Source organism: Ursus maritimus, unplaced genomic scaffold (genome assembly GCF_017311325.1).
Source record: "Ursus maritimus isolate PB19 unplaced genomic scaffold, ASM1731132v1 scaffold_24, whole genome shotgun sequence".
In the NCBI taxonomy this organism is placed as follows: Eukaryota; Metazoa; Chordata; class Mammalia; order Carnivora; family Ursidae; genus Ursus; species Ursus maritimus.
Window position 1 is genome coordinate 16,370,631 of NW_024424897.1, and position 24,372 is coordinate 16,395,002.

General features: G+C 49.3%; 1 protein-coding gene across 3 annotated transcripts; it reads right to left on the reverse strand.

Moving 5' to 3' along the window:
* Positions 1 to 1,690: 1,690 nt before the first annotated feature.
* On the reverse strand, positions 1,691 to 22,513 carry MYL4 (myosin light chain 4). 3 transcript variants are annotated; one of them, XM_008693580.2, is made up of 7 exons: positions 22,376 to 22,513; positions 19,424 to 19,451; positions 13,145 to 13,294; positions 11,608 to 11,781; positions 11,045 to 11,122; positions 10,488 to 10,532; positions 9,809 to 9,982 (listed from the first exon to the last, which is right to left on the reverse strand). In XM_008693580.2, exons 1-6 carry the CDS (start codon positions 22,496 to 22,498, stop codon positions 10,504 to 10,506), a joined length of 582 nt encoding a protein of 193 aa, XP_008691802.1. In that variant the 5' UTR covers positions 22,499 to 22,513; the 3' UTR covers positions 9,809 to 9,982; positions 10,488 to 10,503. The 3 variants fall into 3 exon arrangements, with proteins under 3 accessions (XP_008691800.1, XP_008691802.1, XP_008691799.1); XM_008693578.2 differs by lacking the exons at positions 9,809 to 9,982; positions 19,424 to 19,451; positions 22,376 to 22,513 and adding an exon at positions 1,691 to 2,145 and having other exon boundaries at positions 13,145 to 13,554; XM_008693577.2 differs by lacking the exons at positions 19,424 to 19,451; positions 22,376 to 22,513 and having other exon boundaries at positions 13,145 to 13,553.
* Between the last annotated feature and the right edge of the window lie 1,859 nt (positions 22,514 to 24,372).

Here is a 24,372-nt window from a genome sequence, read left to right on the forward strand (position 1 = left end):
ACTATGCTAAGAATTTTTCATACTTTATTTAGTCAGCACGAGAGGGGAAAACCTGATTTTACCAGTGGAAAAAATGGAGGCTCAGAGCGTTGGAAGAATTAGCTCAAAAGCACCCAGGTGGTTAAGTGGCAAAGCTGGACTGAAAAACAGGTTGATCTTATTCTACAGCCCATTGTCTCCCTTCCTGTAAGTGTGGGCATAGGGTGGCAGATACACCCAAATGATTCTAGTGGTCATTGCTACGTTAATGGGAGAAATTCCTATTGGAATAAAACATTCTCATATCGCCCATTTCTGAAATAAAATTGGGACGTCCACAAAGAAAAAGTTATCTGTAGGGTCCCTGCAGTCCAGATCAAGTGCAGGAAGTCTATGCAAGGGAATTATGGCCCAAAAAGGCACACAAAGCCATCCCCCTACCCCAAGAAAAAGCCTTTTCCCTACCCTCCCAGCCCCTGGAGCTGCTCTATTTCCAGGTCCTGACCACTTCCTGTCTTGACTATTATAAGAAGTTCTCAGCCATGCCCGGCTGACTTCTGAGATATGGCAGCCACACCGGAAAAACCTGGGCACTAGACCAAGGTCTGGGCCAAACAGAGGGCCCCTGGGATTCAGCTTTTCCCTGAAAGAATGACAAAGAGTGGGATGACTGTGAGCTGGGAGTGTGATCAGCAGTGTGGCTCACTTCCCCGTGGCTCTGGCTGTTTCCAGCTGAGTAAACCTGCAGTCCCCAGCCCTGGCCTGGAAGCCAGGAGGCCTAAAAAAGGTGTAGAAGGGGAAAGCCCATGCCTCCTTCACTCACACAAGGACCCCTGGCATGAGCACTCCATGACCTCTCTGGCCCTCCTTCCCCCCACCCTCCTCACCACCCCTCTTGCTCCATTTTCCTCCCCTCAGGGGCTCACACCTTTGACCATCCCAAAGGCTGTATTTCCCCATCCCTAGCTAGTTTCTCCCAACCTCCCTTCACCTGTCCTCCTGATCCTGTTTCTTTGGTCCTTCCCTGGGAACTCTGCACCCTCCCCCCATCCTCTAAATGCTCAGGGGATTTTGTATGTGGTAAAACCTTACCTGAATGAATGCCCTGTGTTTCTGGAGCTTTCCTTTGCCCAGATCACAAAACAAAATGTGTTTCTTATTGCCTCTGAGTTCTTACTGGGCAATCCACTGAATAAACTGAGATAACAGAGCGCTGACGACCTCGCAGCTTACATTTAAAGAGGGTTTTTTATGTGACAGCCACTGTGCTAAATGCTACATGCATATGACCTTGTATAACCCTCACAGAACACCTTAATGGGATGGGGATTTTTTTTAATCTCCACTTTTCAGATGAGGACACAGAGGTACAGAAAGGAACCGTCACTCGCCCAAGGCCATGCACTACTGATAAATCATAGTCCTCAGCTCCAAGAGCTGCCATTCTGACTTCAGTGCCCAAACGTTCCATTAACAAGCCATCCCCAGGACCCTTCAATGCATAACCCCCCAGAAAGGTGATTGATAATGGACATTTGGGACACTCTGGCAGGGAATCATGGGTGCTCTTTGAGGCAAGGGGACAGAACTCTCAGAGTCCCTCAGAAACTAATTGAAGCATGGCAGAAAATGGGAGAGGAGCACGTGATGAAATTGCCAAAGGTACGTGAACCACACAGGTTAGAAGGCATAAGTCCTAGCCCTGTGCATCTGTGGCAATTTTTAATTGTATCTTTTTTAATCAAGATTTTAAAAAGCACATAAAAAATGCTGGAGTGATTATGTATCAAGACTACTCCTGACAAGTCCCAAATCTGCAGAAAAAAGGAAATTTAGTAACCTATACCGAAGCAGCAAATCATATCTGACGAGTGACTCCCTGCCTCCCCTTCTCCTCTGGAATGCTCTCCTCATGTTCCATCTTGCCCCCAGCAACCCTCCAGACTCAACCAGATGCCCCAGATGCCACGAAGGATGGACCAGAGGGACACAGTCACCAGGGAGGCGTCCCCTCATTCCACTTTCCCAACTGGAGCCTCGAGTGGCATGCCTCATTTCCTCCGAGGTCTGCTCCCTGGGATGGGTCTCTGGTCACTTCTGAACTCCAAATCACATCGGTATTTGGGATTTTGTTGCATGCTGGTTGGTTGGTTTTAACCGGCTAGGCTAGCAAAAATAAATAAATAAATAAATAAATAAATAAATAAATAAATAAATAAAATTTTTTAAAAATTTAAAAACAGCTGGCAGGTTTATATATATGCCATGGGGTGAGGGACTCAGGGAAGGGGAGGAGGGCTCCAAGGTAGGCGGGGGTGCTATAGCTGGAAACTCAACCCAGGCTCGAGCAGCAAGTGGATGAGGGTCCAATTCCCGAAGCTTCTGGTGGCTCACTAAGTGCCCTTGTGAGACTTCATCTCTGTCGGCCTCAGTCCCCTCATCTGTAGAGTGGGGATAATCACACCTGCCCCAGGGAGAGTGCTGGAAAGAGAAAATGAGCATTGCACTCCAAGCACAGAAGAGCATTAGCACAGGATAGGTGTGCAGCAAAAGCAGTTGCTATTCTCATGAGCAGGGTTTCTCTCTCCATTTGTCAGGTATTTCTATTATTTGGGGGTTTCCCAAAAGAATAAGAGTTCTTGAGTGCACTTGTGGTGAGCACTGTGTGATGTATGGAAGTGAAGTGTTACATCACTACATTAGACACCTGAAACTAATATTACACTGTATATTAACTATGCTGGAATTAAAATTTTTAAAAAGAAGAGTTCTTTTATTTTCCTTATTTCGCTAGAACTGTTCCCTCTGCCTAGAATATCCTTCTCCTTCAGAGCTAATAGTTACTGAGTCCTTAGCACGTGACAGATACTGCTTTAAGTGCTTTACATGTATTCATTCATGAATTCATCTCCTAAAAATCAAATGAGGTCAGTATTACTATTATCTCCATTTTGTAGATTGGGAAATTGAGGCCCAGAGAGGTTGAGAAACTTGCTAGAGGTCACACAGCTCCTGAGACCCTGAGACAATATTCTAACCACTGCTCTACCGTTTCCATGAGGGTGGATCAAATCACCCCCAGCCTCTGCATTTTCCATGCCAGTTCTTCCTCCTCCCAAGAGCACTCTCTGATCTCCTAACTGGAAATCAGCCTGCGTCTGCCTCTCAAATTCCCCCACTTCTTTGCTAGTATCTGTCTTACAAGTCTTTGCCTTCTGCTTGATATTTTTGGATTTGTGCACAACACATGTCTTAGGTTACCTGTGAGTCTTGACATCCTCAAGGGCAAGGACCAGGCTCTATTCTATTTCTTTAAGATTTTATTTATTTATTTGACACACAAAGAGAGAGAGAGAGCACGTGTGCACAAGCAGGGGGAGCAGTAGAAGGAGAGGAAAAAGCAGGCTCTCTGCTGACCAGGGAGCCCCATGTGGGGCTCCATCCCAGGTCCCTGGGATCATGACCTGAGCTGAAGGCAGCTGCTTGCCCTACTGAGCCACCCAGGCGCCCCTTTTCTATTTCATTTCATAAACCCCAAAGGCCTGGCATTGCCAGCTGCCATTCTAGGAAAGGGGAATGTAGCAAACTGTTACAAAGACAAAATTTTAAGTCAAATAGAAAGTTGCAGTACCAGCAATAAAATGCATTCAGTAAATGTTTGTGAAACTCTTCACATTCCAACTGGTCATCACACTTTTAACGCTGGATGCTTGACCCTGGCTTCTCCACAACATGTCAGGCACAGAGGAACTGAGTGGAGAGCTGAGCGTGGGTGGGGAAGGAATGGGAGAAGGGCTGGGGCCCGGGTGGTGTGGTCGGGTGGTCGTTGTTCTAATCTCCTTTGAAGTCCGAGGGCTGGGAGGCTGAGGGAGCCCTGAGACCAGCACAGCCACAGGTGCTGTTTCCAGTTCTCCAGTCCTGGGACCAAAGTCTCCTGTGCCACAGAGAAAACTGAGACGCGGACACCCCCAACCCCCTGTCCCTACACTGACTGCAGCCCTTGATCGCCAGATGCACCATATAAGATTTATGTAAATGCAAAATAACTAAGTTATTGTAGAAAGTGCAAACGCTCTCTTGGGGACGACCAAAAATTCATGAGCTGGGATTCACCTCCATTTGACAACGAATTCTGTGATAAAGGAAGGGAGAAGTGATCGCAGAAATTCAATGAGCTCCAGTTGGGGCGGGCGGGGCGCGCCCGTGCAGATCCAGCTTAGTAGGAACATTTGTTCAGCTAGAAGTGAGGCTGCAGAGGAAGTAAAAGGTGGGATTGCCTCTCTAGACCTAAGACGACTCAGGGATGTCTGGGAGAGAGGCAGAAGCGAAGAGAGTCCTATGAGAAGGGGCGAGCTATCTCAGAGGTCATGGTAGCCTGGAAGGAACTGTGGCCACACCAGATGCAATGTCAAAACATTCAGGAGAAAGATAAACAGAATCCCATAAAGCCTCTGAAACAGCGGTCCTTAACCTTTTTTGGCTTTCTGACCCGTTTGACAATGTGACGTAAAGTACAAATCTCCTTCTTGGAAAAAGAGCATGAATGTGCCCACAGGGGTCTTTATGGCTAAGAATCTCTGTTCCTATTGCCAGAGGAAGGGATGGTATCCAACTGTGGAGCTGAGGAAGCTGAGCACGGATGTGACTTAGGAGCTGAATGGTCCAGAAGAGTGTCCTCTCTTTGACCCCGCATTGCAAAACTTTGTGGGGTTACTAAGGCAAGCTAATAGTTGTGAGTCTTTGAAAGCGAATAAAACCTCCGTTTTCCTAAAGGCACAAAGATGGACTAAGTGACTTCTGCAGGTTCCTTCCAGCCCAGGCTGGGAATCCCTCTTCAGCTGGGGCCCCGCAGTGTGATCACGGACACCTGGCCGTCTTGCGGAGGCACGCCGCTGCAATCCTGCCATCTAGCGGTTTGAGGTGGATATTGCACCACCAGCGATCACCAACACACATTCTACCTTAAAGCCCTAGCAACCAAAGAGGTTTTAGGGGATGCCAACCAAACACGGGATGGCACTATGCCCAAGGCTGCTCTCAGGTGATTACACTCCACCAGAAGTCTCCAGCGCCTCCGCTAGCTCTGATATCTTCGGTTCCAATTTGGCAACTGTGTTAAGGAGACTAAATTTTGGCCATCGATAATTAGCACAGAGACCTCTGGCAGTGGAGAAAGCTGCGGTGGGTGGGGGGGCAGTCTGACTTGGGTCTTGAAGGGTGGGAATCATTTGGGCAGAAAGAAGAGCACCAATCAGGAGGGAGGAATGAACCGGATCAAGAGGTCGTGGGGGCAGGGAGGGAGAGGAGGAGGAAGCCGGTTAAGGAAGTTAACAAGAGGGGAAAGAGGTCAGCAGCTACAATGAGCCCTAGCAGAGTAAGGCCAAATGAAGGAAGGCCTTAGAAACGGACTTCATGGAACATTGCATCAAAAACTGGGGATGTACTGTATGGTGACTAATATAACAAAACAAAAATTATTTAAAAAAAAATAAAGGAAAGATCAAAAAAAAAAAAAAAACCAGAAAGGTTTGGGAATGACCAGTAGCTTTTAGGGAGGCTTTTTAAGTCCTAATTGAGGAAGCAATTTGATGAAAACGGCGTTCTAGGACTAGGAATATTATACCACGCTACAGCCTTCAACTGGAGGGGGGATATTAAGAGAAGAGTCAAGTTTGTTGCTGTTATTCTTTCTATGTGTGTTTTCAAAATCTTAAATGGGGATGTTAACTCTTTCTCCCAGGCTGCTATGAAAAAAATGGGATGTGAAGTGCTTAGCCCAGAGCCCGGCACATAGTAGGTGTTCACTAAGTTGATAACGCTGGTTATCTCTCTGAAATTTGCGTCTGACACCAGCAGATCCAGTTCATAATCACCTTAGCTCTAGTGACTAGTCGCCTTACACATTTTCTCTCCAGGAGGGCAGGACAGCCTCCCAGCTTGCTCGGGCATTCAGGAGCCAGGACACCCACGCTGACTTTTAGATGGGAGGTAGGGAAGGGGCAGAGCAGGGAGAGTGTAAGCAGGAACTTCCCCTACGTATCTCCTCCCTGTTCCCTGCCCTGGTTCATCCCCTGTCAATGAGGCTACTCATCCTCTCTGACCTGGAGCAGGAAGCTTCCTCTGCAGCACCTGTGCAGGTCTTCAGGTAGACCTGCACCGGGATCTGTGTGTACTGTTCCGGTCTCCGGGGGACAGGAAGCCTGGCCTGTGGGCACATTCAGCCATTTTCTTTCATCCACAAAACAGCTGTCCCATGTCCCAGCACCTGCCATCACCCCATCAGGACAGTGCCACTGCTAGCTCCAAGCTGGAGCTCTCCATCTTTTCAGGATCTGGGACACCCCTTCCTCTCTTCCCCCCAACCCTCATTCGACCTTCTGGGGTACTACCCTCTTAGGTCCACAGCCAGCCACCCCTCAAGGTGATGGAAGGGAACTCAGTGGGCTCAGTCCTATTCCTATAGATTACAGAATCTGCTAAAGGACTGAATTGTGTCCCTCACCCCCAAATTCATATGTTGAAGCCCCAGCCTCCCACCCCCAATGTGAAGGCATTTGGAGGTGGGGCCTTTGATAATTATGTTCTGACAAAGTCATGATTGTGGAGCCCTCATAAAGGGATTAGCCTCTCTCTCCATCTCTCTCCCCACTTTTTTTCCTCTGTGAGGATATAGCAGGAAGACAGGAAGAGAGTTCCCACCAGAACCCGATCATGCTGGCACCCAGAGCTCAGGCTTCTGGCCTCCAGAACGGTGAGAAATAAATGTCTATTGTTTAAGCCACCTCGTCTATGGGATTTTGTCATAGCAACCCGAACAGACTAAGACATGGCCGGAGCCCTGGTTTGAAATACTGGAAGTCAGTTCAGTCAAAGAACAACTTGGAAATAGGTCACCTGTTACCCATGCTTCTTTCCAGGAGGGGCAAGTACAGAGCCTGACTGACGGGCCAGGCAGGAGAGAGGCAGAGGAGGGAAGGAGTGACTAAGAGGATAGGAGCTTCTTCTGTCTTCAGAGGAAGAAGCCCAACACCACAGAGGTCGTGCTGGTTCCTGAGGAGGCTCACCACGTAGGAAATGCTTTCAGAACTATTCCTTCAGTAAAGCGGTGCCTGAGCCAGAGAAGCCATCTTAGACCATGAGCAGAGGTCACATGCTGCAATGCCACAAGATAAAAGGAGCCGGGGTCCTGAGCACTGTGTGCAGAATGGCTGTCATACCAGCCCTGGACTGCCAACCTCTGAAGCTCAGTGGGAGGGGAAAATGCACTCTTGTTTCTTTAAGCCACTGTCTTTTGGTCTTTGTAACTCACAGCCAAATAGAACCATAACTGATACTGGTCTCAGAAAAGGTTGGCTGTTATCTGTCACATGATTACAACTATTTAATGTCTATCTTCCCACTAGATTGTAAGCTTCATGAGGACAGGGACCATGACTGCCTGGTGCAGTAAATCCGCAAGGCCCAAGCCAGGGCCATACACACAGCAGGCACTCAGTAAGTGTCCAGTTCATGAACTTCCTCTCCCCGGGCTTGAGCACCAACCCTGGGTCTCACTTAAAGCCCATCTCCCAAGGAAAACCTTCCCTGTCACACCTCATTTCCTTCTAGTTCCTCTCTGTGCAGGTCCCTGGGAACTCGTGCTTTGTGAGTTACAAAGTTATGCTCCTTGACAATCATTCTCTGCTTAGTCCTTGGATGCTTATGTTGTTGCTTAACTGGACCATAAGCTACCTGGGCAGGCAACACACCTGTTCTTTAATCACCGGGAGCCTTAACCCCCATTCGTCAGAAATGCATATGGTGGACAATACACACTTCGTGAAGAAAGGGAGGGAGGGAGGAAAACCTGACAAGGCCCCAACACCGAGGAAGAATATTAGATTTCTGGTTGGGGAGGTCGATTTTCAAAAAGGAGAAACAAGTAAAATCGAAAAAGAGCAGTCAGACACCTGTGAGCCTAACTTGGGAAACATTTCAAAGGCAGGTTGGTGTGTTGAAAATGGGAAAAATATGGGATTCTGGGGTTCCTTTAGCTGTGACCTTGGATAAGTCACCTCACCGCTAATGATCCATTTCTTTATTTTTACAATTAGGTCTGGCTGGATCAAGGGTCTTCTGGTTGTGCTCCAAGCAACACAAGTTAGACTCCAAGAAGCTGGAATCCATCCCACCGCCTCAACCAGAGCTCTGCTGCCTTCAGCTCCATGCATTGGTTCCCCCACAGAATTTAGTTTGAGCAAAAGGCTTAGGAGCTAAAACAGTTTAAAAACCACTAGAGTCAGTGATCCCTCTCTATAAGTACATAAAGATCTCTGGTTTTATGATTCAACCAGTTTATTCCCAAAGCTGGAGCCCCCTTCAAAGAAGAAAGGCTACACATGGGCCTCGGTCTCATCTTCCCAGCCAGACCATAAATTCTGAGAAGGGTGACTTTGGGTTCGTGGTTCTCAGCTTCCCACGACAAGCTTCCCATTTGGGCTCGTGGAATCTCAACGATGGCTGGATTTATAGATGTTCCACAAAATTCTGTGCCTGGGTGCCCCAACAGGGCAGCAGAAAGGCTATGAGAAGGAGAATCTGACCCACCCTGCGGAGTTCTCAGGGATATAGGGACCCCCAAACGGGGGTAACTGGGCCCCTGAGCTCCAATATGTGTTTCTGCTCATGGGTGTGTGTCTTTAACTTCACCACATTTCTGGGGACACCTGGGGGGCTCAGTCAGTTAAGCGTCTGCCTTCAGCTCAGGTCACGATCCTGGGGTCCTGGGATGGAGCCTGCTTCTCCCTCTGTCCCTCCCCCCATTTGTGCTCTCTCTCTCTTTCTCGAATAAATAGAATCTTAAAAAAAGAAAACCCTTCACCCCATTTCTATCTCTTTCTTCCCAATCCTGGTTTTCTCATCTCTCTCCTTTTTCCGCTTGCCTCTCCCTGCTCCCCTGCCTCCCAGGCTGAGGTTTGTGCTGCCTCTGACCCTGACACCTTCTAGAGCCCTGAGCTGGAGTCCTGGGCATGGACCCAGGGTTTGAGCAGCAAGTCAGTGAGATATCCAGGGCCTGCAGGGCTGAATCAGGCACCAGGGGCTTTGTACTCAGGGGAAAAGGCACCTAAAGGGGCCCACATCAAGAAACAAGGACCATCAGGATGCCCGGGTGGCTCAGTCGGTTAAGCATGTGCCTTTGGCTCAGGTCATGATCCCAGGGTCCTGGGCTCAAGTCCCGCATTGGGTTCCTTGCTCAGCGGGGAGTCTGCTTCTCCCCCTGCACTGCCTCCCCTCGCCCCCGCTTGTGCTCTCCCTCTCTGTCAAATAAATAGCATTAGTATTTAATGGATATAGAGTTTCAGTTTTGTAAGATGAAAGGCTCTGGAGATGGGTTACACAACAGTGTGAATATACTTAACCCTACAGACCTGTAGCCTAAAAATGGTTAAGACAGAAATTTTGTATTATATGTATTTTGCCATAATTTTTACAAAAAAGAAGAAGAAGAACCATTTGAGGGGTCCCTGACAGCCCCAGTGCTCCTATACCCCCTTCCTGTTCACCACCTGGCAGTGAAACAAGGTGGGGAGTGAGCCTTGGAAGGAAACGAAACTCCAGATTACAGCTCCATGCACTGCAGCTCCCCACCCCCCAGAGCTCTCTGCTCATGGGTCTAACCTTAATATTTCCAGATCCCTGGGCTTCAGCCCTTATCTCCCGGCTCCCAGATGCTACTCATTTCTCTAAGGAATATGTGTGAAGCCTCATATCTCACACACACACACACACACACACACACACACAGCTCAATTAATTGGTTTTAAAAAAACAATTCAAAGACTGGCCGGAATCAGAGAATTTGGCCCAGGCTTGCCAGGACTGTTTATTTACAGGGAGGGCTAACGGCCCAGGGAGTCCTCGGGGCTGTGGTACAATGGTAAGTTCAGGACCCCAGCTCCAGCTCAGTCACTCTGGGCCTCTGGCTTAACTCGCCCCAGAAAGGCAAAGGCCCAGGGCCAGGCACCTGAAAGAAAGTGCTAGATGGACCCCAGCCCCTTATCACAAACCCCACACCCCAATCAGGATGGCCCTCAGCCCCAGGGAGCCCAGGGAAGGGAGCCAATAGGAACATGAATAGAAACAGAGTCAAGGGCGCAGGCCAGGGCACTCTTCCACCCAGGACCTGGCTTTCACACATGCAGGAGACAGTACAGGAGGCCCCAGGCCGGAGGAAATAGTCTTGCCTTGAGCGACCCTAATAGAGAGGCTGTCAGGTGTGACTGATGAGGGTCAAGACAGGATGCAAAGAGCAGAGAGAGCATAAGGCCAGGCTGGAAGGGACCAAAGGCAGGAGGCAGGAGCACAGGGGGTGCAGGGAATGGTGGGCAGGCCAGGCTACTCTCCCATCATGACCCCCTCTGGTTTCCCCCATAGGGTCAGATTGGGACAGAAAACTCTAGGGCATGTGGTGGTATTTGGGAGCCCCTGGCAGGCCCCAGGAGGGACCAGGAGGGAGAGGCTGCACTCACCCTGGAGAGGTTTGCTTCACCCAGACATGATGTGTTTGACAAAAGCTGGGAAGGGAAACAGAAATCAGTCACTGCACTTGGCCCCTCTCAGCCCCTGACTTCCCACCTTCCTACCACCCTTTCTCCAGACTGTGATTCTTTCTCTGATTTGGGGTTGATGGGGAGAAGCTGGAAGAAGAGACCTAACCTCTGCTGTGTCTTCTCAGCTGACCCCCGGACATAGATGAAATGAGCTACGTTGTCTCTGCTAATCCCCGCAACCTTGAGAAAGGTGCCGGAATCACCCCATTGCTCAGATGAGAAAACTGAGGCTCAGAGAAGGTAAGTCATTTGATCCAGATCACACAGCCAGTCTATCACAGAGCCATCTCCAAAACCCATGCTCCTTCCATTATACTCTGCTGTTCACTTCGAGAATGGAAAAGGACATCCACTGGGAGCTTACCAACACCCATCTAGCCTCTAGCTCCACGATCTGTTCTGTTCTGCAGACCCACCCAGCCCAAACTGTGCCCGCTGTCCCCGGGCGCCCGAGGAAGTGAGGCATGACCTGATACCTTCATAATTAATGCAGCCGTTGGCATCCTCTTGCCCGGCCAACAGCTGCTCCACCTCGGCCTCGGTCATCTTCTCACCTGAGGTGGGGGCAGTAGTCTCTGAATTACGCATGGCAAAGGAGGCACAGGCTCCTCCAAATCCAAGCACCCCCTCGACTCTCAAGGCCCAAGGCCCCCCAGATCTGGGAGGTGGACATCTAAGCTTTGGAGGCGGAGCCAAGGGTCTTAGGTCTTTTCTACTCCCCAAGGCCTCTCCCTCTTCCCTACAGCCGGCACTGGGGGAGCAGAACAGGGTCCCCATGATTGAGGCAATGACAAGGATGGCAGCCTTGGGTCGCACATCTCAGGCCTCAGCCCTGCCCTGCCAATGGCTCTCCTCTCCTCCCAAGCCCAGCTGAGCAGATCCAGTTGGGGGAAGGTTGTTCCTGCAGGGCCTGGAGAGACAGGGCCTGAACCAGGACGTGATCCTCAAGATGCAGGGACCCCGTCTCTCCCCGACCTACACCACCCGGGCACTTCCCACCCCTCTCGTCCTCCCACCTGGGCACCAGCAGCCTGCATACCCAGGGTGGCAAGGACATGGCGAAGCTCAGCACCCATGACTGTGCCGTTGCTCTCCTTGTCGAAAACACGCAGCCCCTCCACGAAGTCCTCGTAGGTGCCCTGCTCCTTGTTGCGGGAGATGTGCTGCAGGATGGGCAGGAACGTCTCGAAGTCCAGCATCTTGGCATTCATCTCTTCAGGCAGGAAGGAGAGAGAATGCGATGTGAGCAGAAGCTCAAGGGGAGCAGGGGTCCGCAGGGGGCCTCGCCCCAGCTCTGCCAGGCCAGGACCAGGGCGGAAGGGAAAAGGCCACCATGACCCCACCCCCGCCTCTAAGTTCCAGGGGGCCAGTTAGGCGGGGGAGCCGAGGGTGGCCGCGGCAGGATTTGAGCGGCCGCGGCAGGTTTCAGGGGCCCAAAGGGTCTCAGAACCAGGCCTCACATTAGACTTTTGACATGTGACAGACACATCACAGAGGTAAACTGATAGGATTGCAAAAAGGAATTTTGCCACCGTCCCTCCTTTGGGTCCCGTTACTAGACCACATTGCCTAGAGCGACTCTGAATCAATAATTTTTATAAATTTGCAATTCATTTGTGACGAGCCCACTTCTTCCACATCATAATGTGTTAAAAGCTTTCATTTTTAAACACCACAAAAGTGGGCAGTTCTGTCTTCTAAAACAATGCAGGAGCCTCCAAAAATGGAAAAGCCCAGACGTCTTTATCTCTGAGAAGCCCTGCTGGTCCTCTGGCCCTTTCCTGCCCACATCCTTCACCCCACACTGGTGTCTGCAGCAGCAAGAGGAGGAGGGGAAGGTGCCAGAACCAAGGAAAGGGGAGGGGAGCAATATGGGGCCCAGGAAGCCTCGAGAGAAGGCCTACCCTGGCTGGGGGGCTCCCGCCCAGGTTTGCCCGTCCCCACCTAGTGCCGACACCTCTCCGAAGGACGTGTGTTAGAGCAGCTGTTAAGTCTACTACCACACATGACAGATGACATGCACAAATGGGACACATTCCCTTGCACCGCTCTGGAAACTCATTCACCAAAACCTACTGAATGAATGCAAATGAGTGGAAGAGGTATCATTACAGAGCTCATCTTGAATCTGCTTTAACTTAAACGAATAATTAGCAACCTTCAGTGCTCTCACAAACATCAGAAACGAAGTCTTCCTAATACAAGTCATAGTGGCCGTGGGACATTTCAGTGCGGTGACACCGCAACTAGAAACTGGGCATGGGGATGCGGGCAGGTGGCTAGTGGTGAGATTCCCCACCTCACTTCCCTGCACCCTGGGGTGTCAGAGCAAGCTGCTGAAGCAACAGAAGGTCGCTCCTGCTCTCCAGGAGCTTTGACCTCACAGGGAAAACAAGAACAAGCCCTGGCCACATTCTTCAAGAATCAACCGTCAGAGACTTCCAGATAAATTCTAGCAAGGGAAGAAGGGTAACCTGGGGAGGGGTCTGGTCTTGAAGGGCTAAGTGGGAGAAGAGGAAGAGCCCCAGGGGCCTCGGGGCAGACACCAGGAGGTCGAGCCACAGGCCCACGCTGACCTTCAGGCTTGGGTTTGCCCAGGACGCGCAGCACCTCCGCGTTGGTGGGGTTCTGGCCCAGTGCCCGCAGCACATCCCCACACTGCCCATAAGTGATCTTCATCTCTCCAGTCGGCGTCCGGTCAAACAATGAGAAAGCCTCTTTGAACTCTGCAGAGAGAAGACCCGACTGCAGCTGACGCCAAGTGAAGACAGTGGCTGGGGAACCACCAGGCGTCACCCAGGCTGACAGTTGGTCAATGCGGCTGATGAAACACTTCAGTATTTGCTCTCGGCCACCATTCCAACCCCTCCCTGGAAGCCACCCCATGCTATCTTCTGACAAGCAAAGGGGCATCCTGGAGCCTCCATGACCTGCTCCAGCGCTGGGCCAGCGATCCCTTCTACCAGTTCTGTCGTGTCATCTAAGTATCTCCCCTACCCCACCCCTTCCATCCTCCCACCCTGCCCTGCTGCAAGGGAGGGGCCTGACTGTCAAAATGGCAGGGAAGTGAAAATAGCACTGGCTCAGAAGTCAGGATTCCTAGCTTCTCATCTTGGCTCTGCCCCGTAGTGCAGAATAAGCCCAGCTAGGACTCCGTTTCCTCGTGCAAACACAGGCAAAAAGGCTCCACCTGCCCCCTCCCTTCCCAGTTAATTGTGAATGTCAAAGGAGGTGCTGGTGCATGGAGGCACTTTGCATCGTGGTAAGACCCTTTCGAAAGTCGGCCAACAGTACTGCCTGTTCCAAGCCAGACGAGCTGACGTGGTGGGGACACTCCGACCACCCCACAACCACCCCAGCTCTACCACGGAACTGCATGTGACCTTGAGCAAACTACTCACCCTCGGCGGGCCCTCCGTTTTTTCAGCTCTAAGTAGGGATATAATGTCTACCAGAGTGGGTTGCTGGAGGGATTATCAAATGCGCCAAGCATGCTGTCTAGCACATGGTGAGGGAACCAACAAAGGGTGGGTGCTATTGTTCCCCTCGATCCGGAGCCCGCTCAGAGCTTTAGGGACTAGACTCCCTGAAGGTACCAGGACAGGTGTCCAAGGAGCAAGGCCAAATTAAGGCACTCCTGGGCCCTTTGCAAAGAACCTTAATTCCTCATTAATTTGGATTCAATCAGTTCATTAATGGGGATAATTTGGACTGGGAATGGCAAAGAAATGGTTTACTCAACAGATTAACAATACAAACCAAAGAATGTATGAACTACTTAGGAAACAAAGCTGCTTTTAATCCTCACCAAGTACTCTGGAAACACTATTCCTTAGAGTCTGCCTACGGATTATTTACAAATCATTCCACATATCAAAGCAGTTCTGCAAGATGTTTATTTGCAAGTCTTTATTAGGCTTTGTAAGAACTTAAAAGATACAAAACCACATGTCTTTCAATTACTGAATAATTAAGTTCAAATTCCATTTCCATTGCTTACTAGCTGTGTGACGTTGGGCAAGTAAATATTTAACCTCCATAAACCTCTTCTCCTCTATAAATGGCACCTACTTCATAGGGTTTTTTAATTACACTCAAATTAGATACAATAATGCATGTTAAAAATCTTAACAGAATGTCCTGCATATGGTAAATGCTCAAACAATGCTGCTAGTCTTATCTTACTGCGTTTAATCTCAATTTTAACATTTAACTATGTGATTCTGGCCGAGTCACTTAACCTCACTGACCTCCATTTCCTCCTCTGTCAAAAGGAAATAACCCCTACTTCACAGTTTTGTTAGAAAGACTTAATTTTTTTTTCTTTTAATTGTTAAGGCAATTAGCATGCCTTCTGCTACAAATTCAGTGCTCAATAAATATATGAGTTGAATCTGAACTCAGACTTTTTTTTTAAGTTTTTTTTTTAAACACAGAGAAAGAGAGCGCCTGAGTGGGGGGGGGGGCAGAGGGAGAGGGAGGAGCAGGCTTCCCGCTGGGCAAGGAGCCCCCTGTGGGGCTCGATCCCAGCACCCCGGGGACCATGACCAGAGCCAAAGGCAGCCACTTAACCAACTGAGCCACCCAGGGGCCACTGAACTCAGACTTTTTGATCTCTTCATTCATCTCTGAATGAACTAATTCAGAAGAGTGAGGTCAGATTTAACACAAGGAGGCTCCTCATAAAAGAAGAATATAATGATCCTTAACAGGACGGGGGAACCTGAGGGGGAAAGTAGAAGGACTATGACCTATGATTTGATCACTGACAGTGGACCAAGCTCTGAGCTAATAATGTTGTCTTAAACTTTCAAAAACCTTATGCTATAGGTATAATTATCCTCATTTATAGGACAATTCACACATGACTTCCGGCCAACTATTCAGGACACCAAGAAAAGAGTGAGGACGAAGGAGGAGAAGGGAAGGACTCGCTGTACCTGCTGGCGTGCCAGCTCGCTACAAAGCCTGGTACCACAGAACCCCAAACACTCAAGTTTAGGGCTGCTACAAGTAGAAGACAAAGCCAGTGTGATCTCGGGGTGCGTGAGAGGTGATGTTCATGGGCCCAGAAGAAACCCCTTCTCAAGAGTCTGCAGTAGTCAGGTCTTTGCTAGAGCAATGAGCAAAGGTGGTAATCCCTTCCTATAAGAATACGGAAATCTGGGTGCCTAGGTGGCTCAGTTGGTTGAGCGTCCAACTCCTGATTTCCACTCACGTCATAATCTCAGGGTCACGAGATTGAGCCCTGCTCCCCAACTCCATGCTCAGCGGGGAGTCTGCTTCTCTCCTTCTCCCTCTCCCTCTGTCCTTCTTCCCCCCTTGGCTGTTCTCTCTTTCTCAAATCAATAAATAAATCTTTAAAAGACAGAGAGAGAGATAGAATATGGAAATCTGGAGAGGGACCAGTAAGTTAAGAGTTAGAAGCTAGTTTCTATGAGAAAAAAAAAAAGCATTAAAATAAAATGGGGCCATATCACCTGGAGAATATAAAGCTAAGATAGGATTTGATAACTATCTTCAAATAGAGGATATCTAAAGGATGCGGAACAGTCACAGAATTTCTGAGTTGAAAAGAACCAAATATTCTTACTTTGCAGATAAGAAAATTAAGGTTCAAACAAGACTTCCCCAAAGTCTCATGGTCAATAGTGGCAGAATGAGGGCCAATACTAAAATCTCCTGATTCAAATAACATTCTTTCTAGCATAACACGAGAAAAACATCTCGGCTTCATCAAAGAGCAAATGAAGAGGTAGCAGGAGTAAAAATCAAACAGAAATAATTACGATCCAAAATAAGGAACAACATCTTCAAGACCGGAGGGATGACAGACTGAAATGAGTTAGACCACAGCCCTGAAAATCTTCATGGAGAAAAGAGGCAACCAGCTGTCCCAGTTGGCTTTGATCATGATTCCCATTTGGAAAATGAAAAATTTTGATCATTAGTGGACTCTCTAGTCCTCATGGGTACTACCATGCTTATATCTACACATAGTATATATTTAACTAAAATGCATTTAAATTAACTTTAAGAATTTTACAGCACACCAAACTACTGGTTGAAAGCAAATGTCCACAGGGTATTGCAAAAGCAGAGTGAGGTTCAATCCACTAGTTCAAAATGCATCTGCTAGTCCTCATGCCCTATTTGTGGGTAAATTGGCATCACTTTTTGGTAAGGCAGTTTCACAATAACTATTACAGTTTAAAATGTATGTATCCTTTGACCCACTCCTAGGAAGGTCCCCTGGGGAAAGCATGATAGCTCCCAACTGGAAACAACATAAAGGTCCATCACTACGAGCCTGATTTAATTAAAATGTATATCTGTGTGTGAGACTCTACATAATTCTTTTAAAAAATGAAGTAGAACTGTTTGTTAACTATAAAGAGATACCAAGGTATATCGGGGCGCCTGGGTGGCTCAATCGGTTAAGTGTCTGCCTTTGGCTCAGGTCACGATCCTGAGGTCCTGGGATCAAGTCCCGCATTGGGCTCCCTGCTCAGCGGGGAGTCTGCTTCTTCCTCTGACCCTCCCCATCTCATGCTCTCTCTCTCTCTCATTCTCAAATAAATAAATATCGTTAAAAATAAATAAATAAATAAATAAAAAGATACCAAGGTATATTAATAATATATATTAAATATTAGGAAATCCAAATATGTATTAAATAAAAGATGCAGGATGGTATTATCACATGGCTCGATTTGTGTAAATTTTATATATACATACTGGTATACCACTACATATTTTTCTTGAAGGACACATAGGCCTATTAACAATGGTTATCTTTGGAAGAGGGATCAACATAACAAGAAAGCAAGAGGAAAATATTTTTATTTTTTATTATTTTTTAAAGTAGTATATGAGTTTTTGTTTTTGTTCTACCTTGTGCAGATATTAGTTCACTTTTTTAAAAATATTTTATTTATTTCTTTATTTGACAGAGAGAGAGAGACAGTGAGAGAGGGAACACAAGCAGGGGGAGTGGGAGAGGGAGAAGCAGGCTTCCCACCAAGCAGGGAGCCCAATGCAGGGCTCGATCCCAGGACCCTGGGATCATGACCTGAGCCGAAGGCAGACGCTTAATGATTGAGCCACCCAGGCGCCTCATACTTTTTAAAAATATAGTTTATGCTGGGCGCCTGGGTAGCTCAGTCGGTTAAGCATCTGCCTTTGGCCCATATCATGACCTCAGGGATCACGCCCTGCATTGGGCTCCCTGCTCGGTGGGGAGTCTGCTTCTCCCTCTCCCTCTGCTCCTCCCCCCTGCTCATGCTCTCTCTCTAAAATAAATGAATAAATTTTTAAAAAATAAAAAATAGGGGCGCCTGGGTGGCACAGCGGTTGAGCGTCTGCCTTCGGCTCAGGGCGTGATCCCGGCGTTATGGGATCGAGCCCCACATCAGGCTCCTCCGCTATGAGCCTGCTTCTTCCTCTCCCACTCCCCCTGCTTGTGTTCCCTCTCTCGTTGGCTGTCTCTATCTCTGTCAAGTAAATGAATGGAATCTTTAAAAAATAAATAAATAAATAAATAAAATAAAATAGGCTCCCTGCTGAGCAGGGAGCCTGCTTCTCCTTCTGCCTCTTGCTCTTCCCCTGTTTGTGCTCTCTTTCTCTCTGTCAAATGAATAACTAAAATCTTAAAAAAAAAAAAAAGATAAGGCTAAATGAAAGCAATTATTATAAAATAAATAAATAATAAAATTGCACACCTTTAAAAAAATAAAATAAAATACAGTATGTGCTTAAAATCAAGGGGTTGGATCAGATGACCTTTCAAGGTCCTAACTCCTGTGATTTTATGTCTTAGAGGTATTCGGTGGGGAAACAGAGGGATAAGTTACAATGACAATGAGCCCTAGCTATAGAGCAGAGAGAACATGATGAAACATTCTATTCTCAAAACACCACACTCAACAGGAGACAGGCAATAAATCAAGTTGGAGGGTAGGAGATCTGGAGACTTGCCTTGAAGCTGAGCTTACTAGCACTTCATAGAACACTGAGAAAACAAACTGTCTTCATCAAAGATGAGAAGGTGATGGGGACCACACGTGGACTGGGCACCCCCAAGTCACCATTGGCCCTACCACCATTAGCAGGTGAGCATCTAGGCAGAATACAGGATGAGGGGAGAGGATGCCAGTAAGCTAAGTAGGCTTTCCAATAACAGGAATGGAAATGGGGGCGCCTGGGTGGCACAGCGGTTAAGCGGCTGCCTTCGGCTCAGGGCGTGATCCCGGCGTTATGGGATCGAGTCCCACATCAGGCTCCTCCGCTATGAGCCTGCTTCTTCCTCTCCCACTCCCCCTGCTTGTGTTCCCTCTCTCGCTGGCTGTCTCTATCTCTGTCGAATGAATAAATAAAATCTTTAAAAAAAAAAAAAAAGGAATGGAAATGAGGGTTCTAAATATCTTGAATAGTAGCTTTTGTGGGTGGAGGGGAAAAGGACACGTTTGCTGTGCGTCTGTTATGTTCCAGGCAGTCCGGCAGAACGGTTGAGAATTCAGGTCTGCAATCGGATTGCCTGAGTTTGAGCCCTGGGTCTACTACCAACTGGCCGCGTGAGACGGGGCAAACTACTGAACCTGTCTGTCCCTCTAGTTTTCACAGTCAAATGGGGGTGAGAACAGTCCCTACCTCGTGCAGGTGTGGTGAGAATTAAGTGAGTTAATCCACATAAGGTGCTTAAGGCATCACATATCCCAGGTGAAAATGAGCACACACGGGTAAGCGATGAGAAAGGTGATCACTACGACCCTGGCGATAGCAACTACTCTTCTCCGTCCTCCTCCAGGAAGCGCAACACAGGCTGTGCTGGGGAAGGTGGGGTTGTTAGTACTCACCTTCGATCTGGTCGGCAGTGAAGTCTATCTGTGGGGAGGGAAACACAGGAATGAGGGCTGAGACTGCCAAAGGCTCCCAAAGGGAAGCCGAAGTGGCTTCCACCGCAGTTGGGGGGCACGTCCCGCAGGCCACCAGTGAGGGGAGGAGACCCCAGTCTCCGGACGAATGAACTGCAATGAGCTATCACATAGTGCAGCCACCAGGGCTCCCTCAACATCACGTGTGAAGTGATGGCTCAGAATGAGAGGGACAGAGAGAAAGAGAAATACTCTAGAGGACTCTAGAACCTATGCTGACTCCCTATGGTGATTTCTTCGGGCGCACTGTAAATTGCTCATCCTAGCTGGCCATAAACCGCCCTCACTTTCAACCTGACTCCACAATCCACCCACAGTTAGACTTCCTCTCTCTTTCGGTGCCCACCACTCCTCACCCTCAGCCCCTCTTTCTTCCTTTTCCATCCAACTCCTTCAATCCTGTCTTCCCTTCCCTCGCCCCATTCCATTCCCACCCCTCCCCTCAGCACATGTCCCTCTTAGGCATCGGGACAGCAAGCCTAGCCTGGGTGGGCCCTCGATGTTTCCTAACTATTCCACAGTCCTGCGTCTAGCTGTGCCCGGGACCCCTTGAAACCAGGGTTCGCCCTGGGGCTGGGATTTTTGTTACTGTTCACAGAGATGCCTGGCACAGGGCAGACACTCAAAAAATATTGTTGAGCCAAGGAATAAATTTTGGATTCACCCCTACAATGCATAATAATTCAATGGCGGCAGCGGGGAGGCTCTGAAAATAAATGACAATGAACGAGCATGAGTCATCATTGTAACCTGGGATTTTCTGGGTTACTTCATCACCCTTCATCTGCCACCACCCTCCCCACCGGATCCCCTCTTCCCCGGGGGTGGTAACCACCGCCTGGCACATCTTCTGCACGGAGCACCATTTCTAGTCCTAACTGCGGCTTGTACTGTGCCTCCCAGGCGAACCCCCATTAATGAGGGCCTCTGGGGGTGGCTGGAATGAGGTAGGAGAACGGAGGAGGGGTTACACTGGGTTGGGAAGGAAACTAGCTGTGACTTGGACCAGGCTTTGCCGCAGGTGGGGTTGGTCGGGAAGGTAAAGCTGTCCCTGAAATAAAGATGCTTTGCACGAACTCTCTGAGGGAAAGGTGCAGTTGCCTTGCTTTGTAACGCGTTCAGCCCCAGGAGGAAATGTCTAAGAGAAATGAGTATTAAAACATGAAATCAGAATCTACGGTCATAACCACACATATTGGACTTAAATTTACTTTTGTTCTGTCTTTTTGAGCAGAGTTTTGGAAGCAAAGGAACCAGATAAGTACAATAATAGGGAAATCATATCCTTCTGATCATGAAGGATACCTACATTTTTTTTTTTCACTTTAAAGCAATTTCAACAACCCTCAGGGTTGGAAGATCCAGATGTGGGAAAGAGGACTGTAACCAGAGGAGAGAGGATGGGGGAGGTGGGTGGATGGAGAGAAGTGATGGGTCAAAGAGAAGGCTCTGATCTGATACCACTAGGCAGCTGTGGCCCAGACGCCAGGGACCAGGCTACCCCACAGGAGGAGGGCATTATCGGAACCAATGAAATAAGAGCATCCTGCTGGGGGCGGGGGAGAGTCAGCTTTTCTTGCGAGGCTCTGCCCGTAGTGGGAGTAACGTATGACCCAGGTACTTTCAAGGTCTTACACGATTGCCTCCACATGTACCATAATCAAGCCCAGGGACGTGCAACTGCCTCCATCTCTTGGCCAAACCAGTTATGCTTGACCCCTGACCCTTGCAGGGATTACCGTAGATCAATCCCAGGGTCCTTGGCACCACGGCAGGGTCTCCTGGGGCTGTGGGTGTGGGGTAGAGTCCTGAGAGGATGGGGAGGGTCATCCAAATTGGAGCCCGGAGGTTCAGTTTCCCTACCTTCTTGTCACAGAACCCGGTGCTGAGCTCTTATTTTGATCTGATTCCTCACCACCCCCAGCCCTGCCCTCGTGGCTACCCCCAGGGGCCCACCACTCCCAACCTGTTATTAATAGCTCTCCATACCAGTAGCACTTGACCTCTTACATTCTGGTGCCAAGGCTTAGAACTGCTTCACTCTCCAGAGGCCTCTGACCCCTCCTTCCCTGGCCAGGCCCCTCCCAGTTCCATTCCTTCAGCAGCTGGGCCGGATAGCTGGGAGTCCTGAAGTGACTGAGTCAGCAGGCAGGGCTGGTGGACCAGCTGCAGGGAGAGGAACCTCCCAGTGTGAGGGGAGCGGGGCGGGCAGAGAGGAAACCAGGCCCCACTTCCTCACCAGGTTAGAGGGAGGGTCTCAGCCTGGGATGGGCCTGTGCACTGCATACCCCAGACAGGAGCCCAGGCTGAGGCCTCAGAAAGAGGGAACCACTTTGGTAAGGGAGGAGAGAGAGAAGCAGACTCCTCTTGCCTTACCTAGAGCCTCTCTGCCCCCACCACCTACCCTACCCGCTGCAAGGGTCTTGCGAACAACGCCTTTCCCAGACCCCCGGCTCCCTCACTGCTTACACCGCTTACTCCAAGTGGCACCGGCGGTTATCATTATGTGTCTTTTCTCCAGAAAGCTATTGTACCACCTCTGAGCAAAGGGTCAGTCTCTCTCTCTTCACTATGATGACTCCCACAGCGCCTTAAAATTTAAGGCTGAATGGTTGGTTGGTTGTACCTCTGTGCCATTCCCGACTCTGGCTAAATTTGGGGTGACAGAGCAGGGCTTCCTCAGACCAGAAACCCGTTCCTGAGGGGAAAGGCCTACAACCCCAAAACCCTTCACCAGCCCCAACACCAGCTCTACCACCCTGGGCACCATGATGTGGGGCATGGACACCACAGCCCTCAGCCCAGTCCAGCCTCCAGGAAATAGATCTCTAAAGTCCAGGACAGACAGGATCCCAGTGGCTAAGGCTCACTCACCTTTATACTCTTGGGGTCAAAGGCAGGTTCCTTGGGGGGCTCAGGAGCTGGGGCTGGGGCCGGGGCAGGGGCTGGGGCAGGCTTGGCTGCTTCCTTCTTAGGCTCAGGCTTCTTGGGAGGCATGTTGTCTTGTTGGGATCTTCCGTGGAGATGGAAGCTAGGAAGGAATCAAGAGATGTGGCGCCTGGGAGATGAGACAGGAGACTGGGCTGCCTCCCTCCCCTTTTATCCTGGGCAGGAGCCCCCACAGAGGGGCTGGGTGAGAGCAAGAGCAACTGCTCTGACTATAAAAGGAAGAAACACCAGCAGGGCACAGCTGACAACTGTGTATTGTCACCAGGTTTGGGGCGACGAGCCTCCCCTCCCTCCACACCTCACACTCCTCCTGGCCTCCACCTCTGGGACAGGCTGACCCCTTCCTGCCAATGGGTGGAAACCCACAGGGGCCAGGAAAACAGACCCTCTCAAAAATGCCAGAGTCCAGCCAGAGAGATGAGCTGACTTGAGCAGTTGATAACCCTCACACAAAGCCCAGGGGAGGGGAAGGCTTTTTTTAGCCCCTCCTGAGCAGAGGCAGCCCACTGCACATTCCTTTTAGGCCAGGCTCCTTTAAGCTGAGAGCCACTCTGGGGCCTCAGCTCTGGGGCCTGGAGCCCTGAAGCAACAGCTGGTCTAGCCACCCACACTGTCCCCACACCCTCCCAATTCACAGGGTGAAGCCCTCCATCCTCCAGAGCAGGCATCCCAGGAACTCCACAGACCTCACTTCCCTGGGTTTACCCCCACCACCAGCAACCTCAATCATTCATTCAACAAGTACTGAGCGCTGAACTTGTGCCTGGGGGCTGGGGTGAGAGTCAGGGAGGTGTGGCTAAATGTCAGTGTGACCGGAGGTCAGAAAACTTGGGTCTCGTTGTCACTTTACCTCTAACTCACTCTGCGCCCCCAGACTCTGTGCGTGAGCATGTGCACGTGTGTGTATCTGTGTGTGTGTGTGTGTGTGTACGTGTAGTGCTTACTGTGTACCAGGCACTGTTAACTGCTATCATATTAAATGTCATTACTCCTTCACCACAGTCCTATAAAGTAGATATCATTATTACTCCGTTTTACACTTGGGGAGACTGAAACTAAAAGTGGTCAGGTGACAAAGTCACTCAGCTAATTAGCTATGAGCTGGATCAGAACCCAGGTGTGTCTGATTCTAAAGTTTATGCTTAAATCATTGAGATCATGGGGTGCCTGGGTGGCACAGCGGTTGGGCGTCTGCCTTCGGCTCGGGGCGTGATCCCGGCGTTATGGGATCGAGCCCCACATCAGGCTCTTCTGCTGGGAGCCTGCTTCTTCCTCTCCCACTCCCCCTGCTTGTGTTCCCTCTCTCGCTGGCTGTCTCTATCTCCATTGAATAAATAAAATCTTTAAAAAAAAAATCATTGAGATCATAATCCCATTGATGGGGGGTGTGTACATAATATGTCTGTGTTCATCTGAAAGGTTAGGATGAATACACACTAAAGTGTTAGAAGAAACACCCCTGGGACCTGGGGCGGTGAGGAAGGGGTAATGACAGCAATTCATAATTTTGTACTTTTTTTCACTTCCTGTATTAATGGAGATTTTTATAACGAGCATATACTGTTTTTGTAAAAACCACTAAAAGTCTATAAAATGTTCAGAGAACAACAAAAAAAGCTTATCCACTGCACAGAATTGCTTTGAGCTGAACTTTAAGACTCTCCAGTTCAGGGGATAAAAATCCAAGCTGAGAGAAGCCGAAAAGTCACTCTGCCTCTCTAGGCCGGCTTCCTCCCTATGAAACAAGATGGCTCGACTACCTACACCTGCTCCTTGCTAGCTCCTAAGCCTGCATGCGATTCCAGGGGCCCGGGGCCCACAGCCGCTCCTTCCCCAGGCTCCATTTCCCAGATCTTTACGAGCCAAAAGGGCCCTTGGAGTTGGTCTCATCCCACCTGCTTTTGCAGGTGAGAACCTAATGC

What these genes read in the sequence shown, in the direction of transcription:
- MYL4 (XM_008693578.2), bottom strand. Translation starts at nt 13,481, where the DNA reads ATGCCCCTTTGCTTGTCAGAAGATAGCATGGGGTGGCTTCCAGGGAGG. An exon ending in GGGCAAACCCAAGCCTGAAG is followed by an intron (nt 11,782 to 13,144) that starts GTCAGCGTGGGC and finishes TCCTGCCTGAAG; the next exon opens with AGATGAATGCCAAGATGCTG. An exon ending in CGGCTGCATTAATTATGAAG is followed by an intron (nt 10,533 to 11,044) that starts GTATCAGGTCAT and finishes TTCCCTTCCCAG; the next exon opens with CTTTTGTCAAACACATCATG.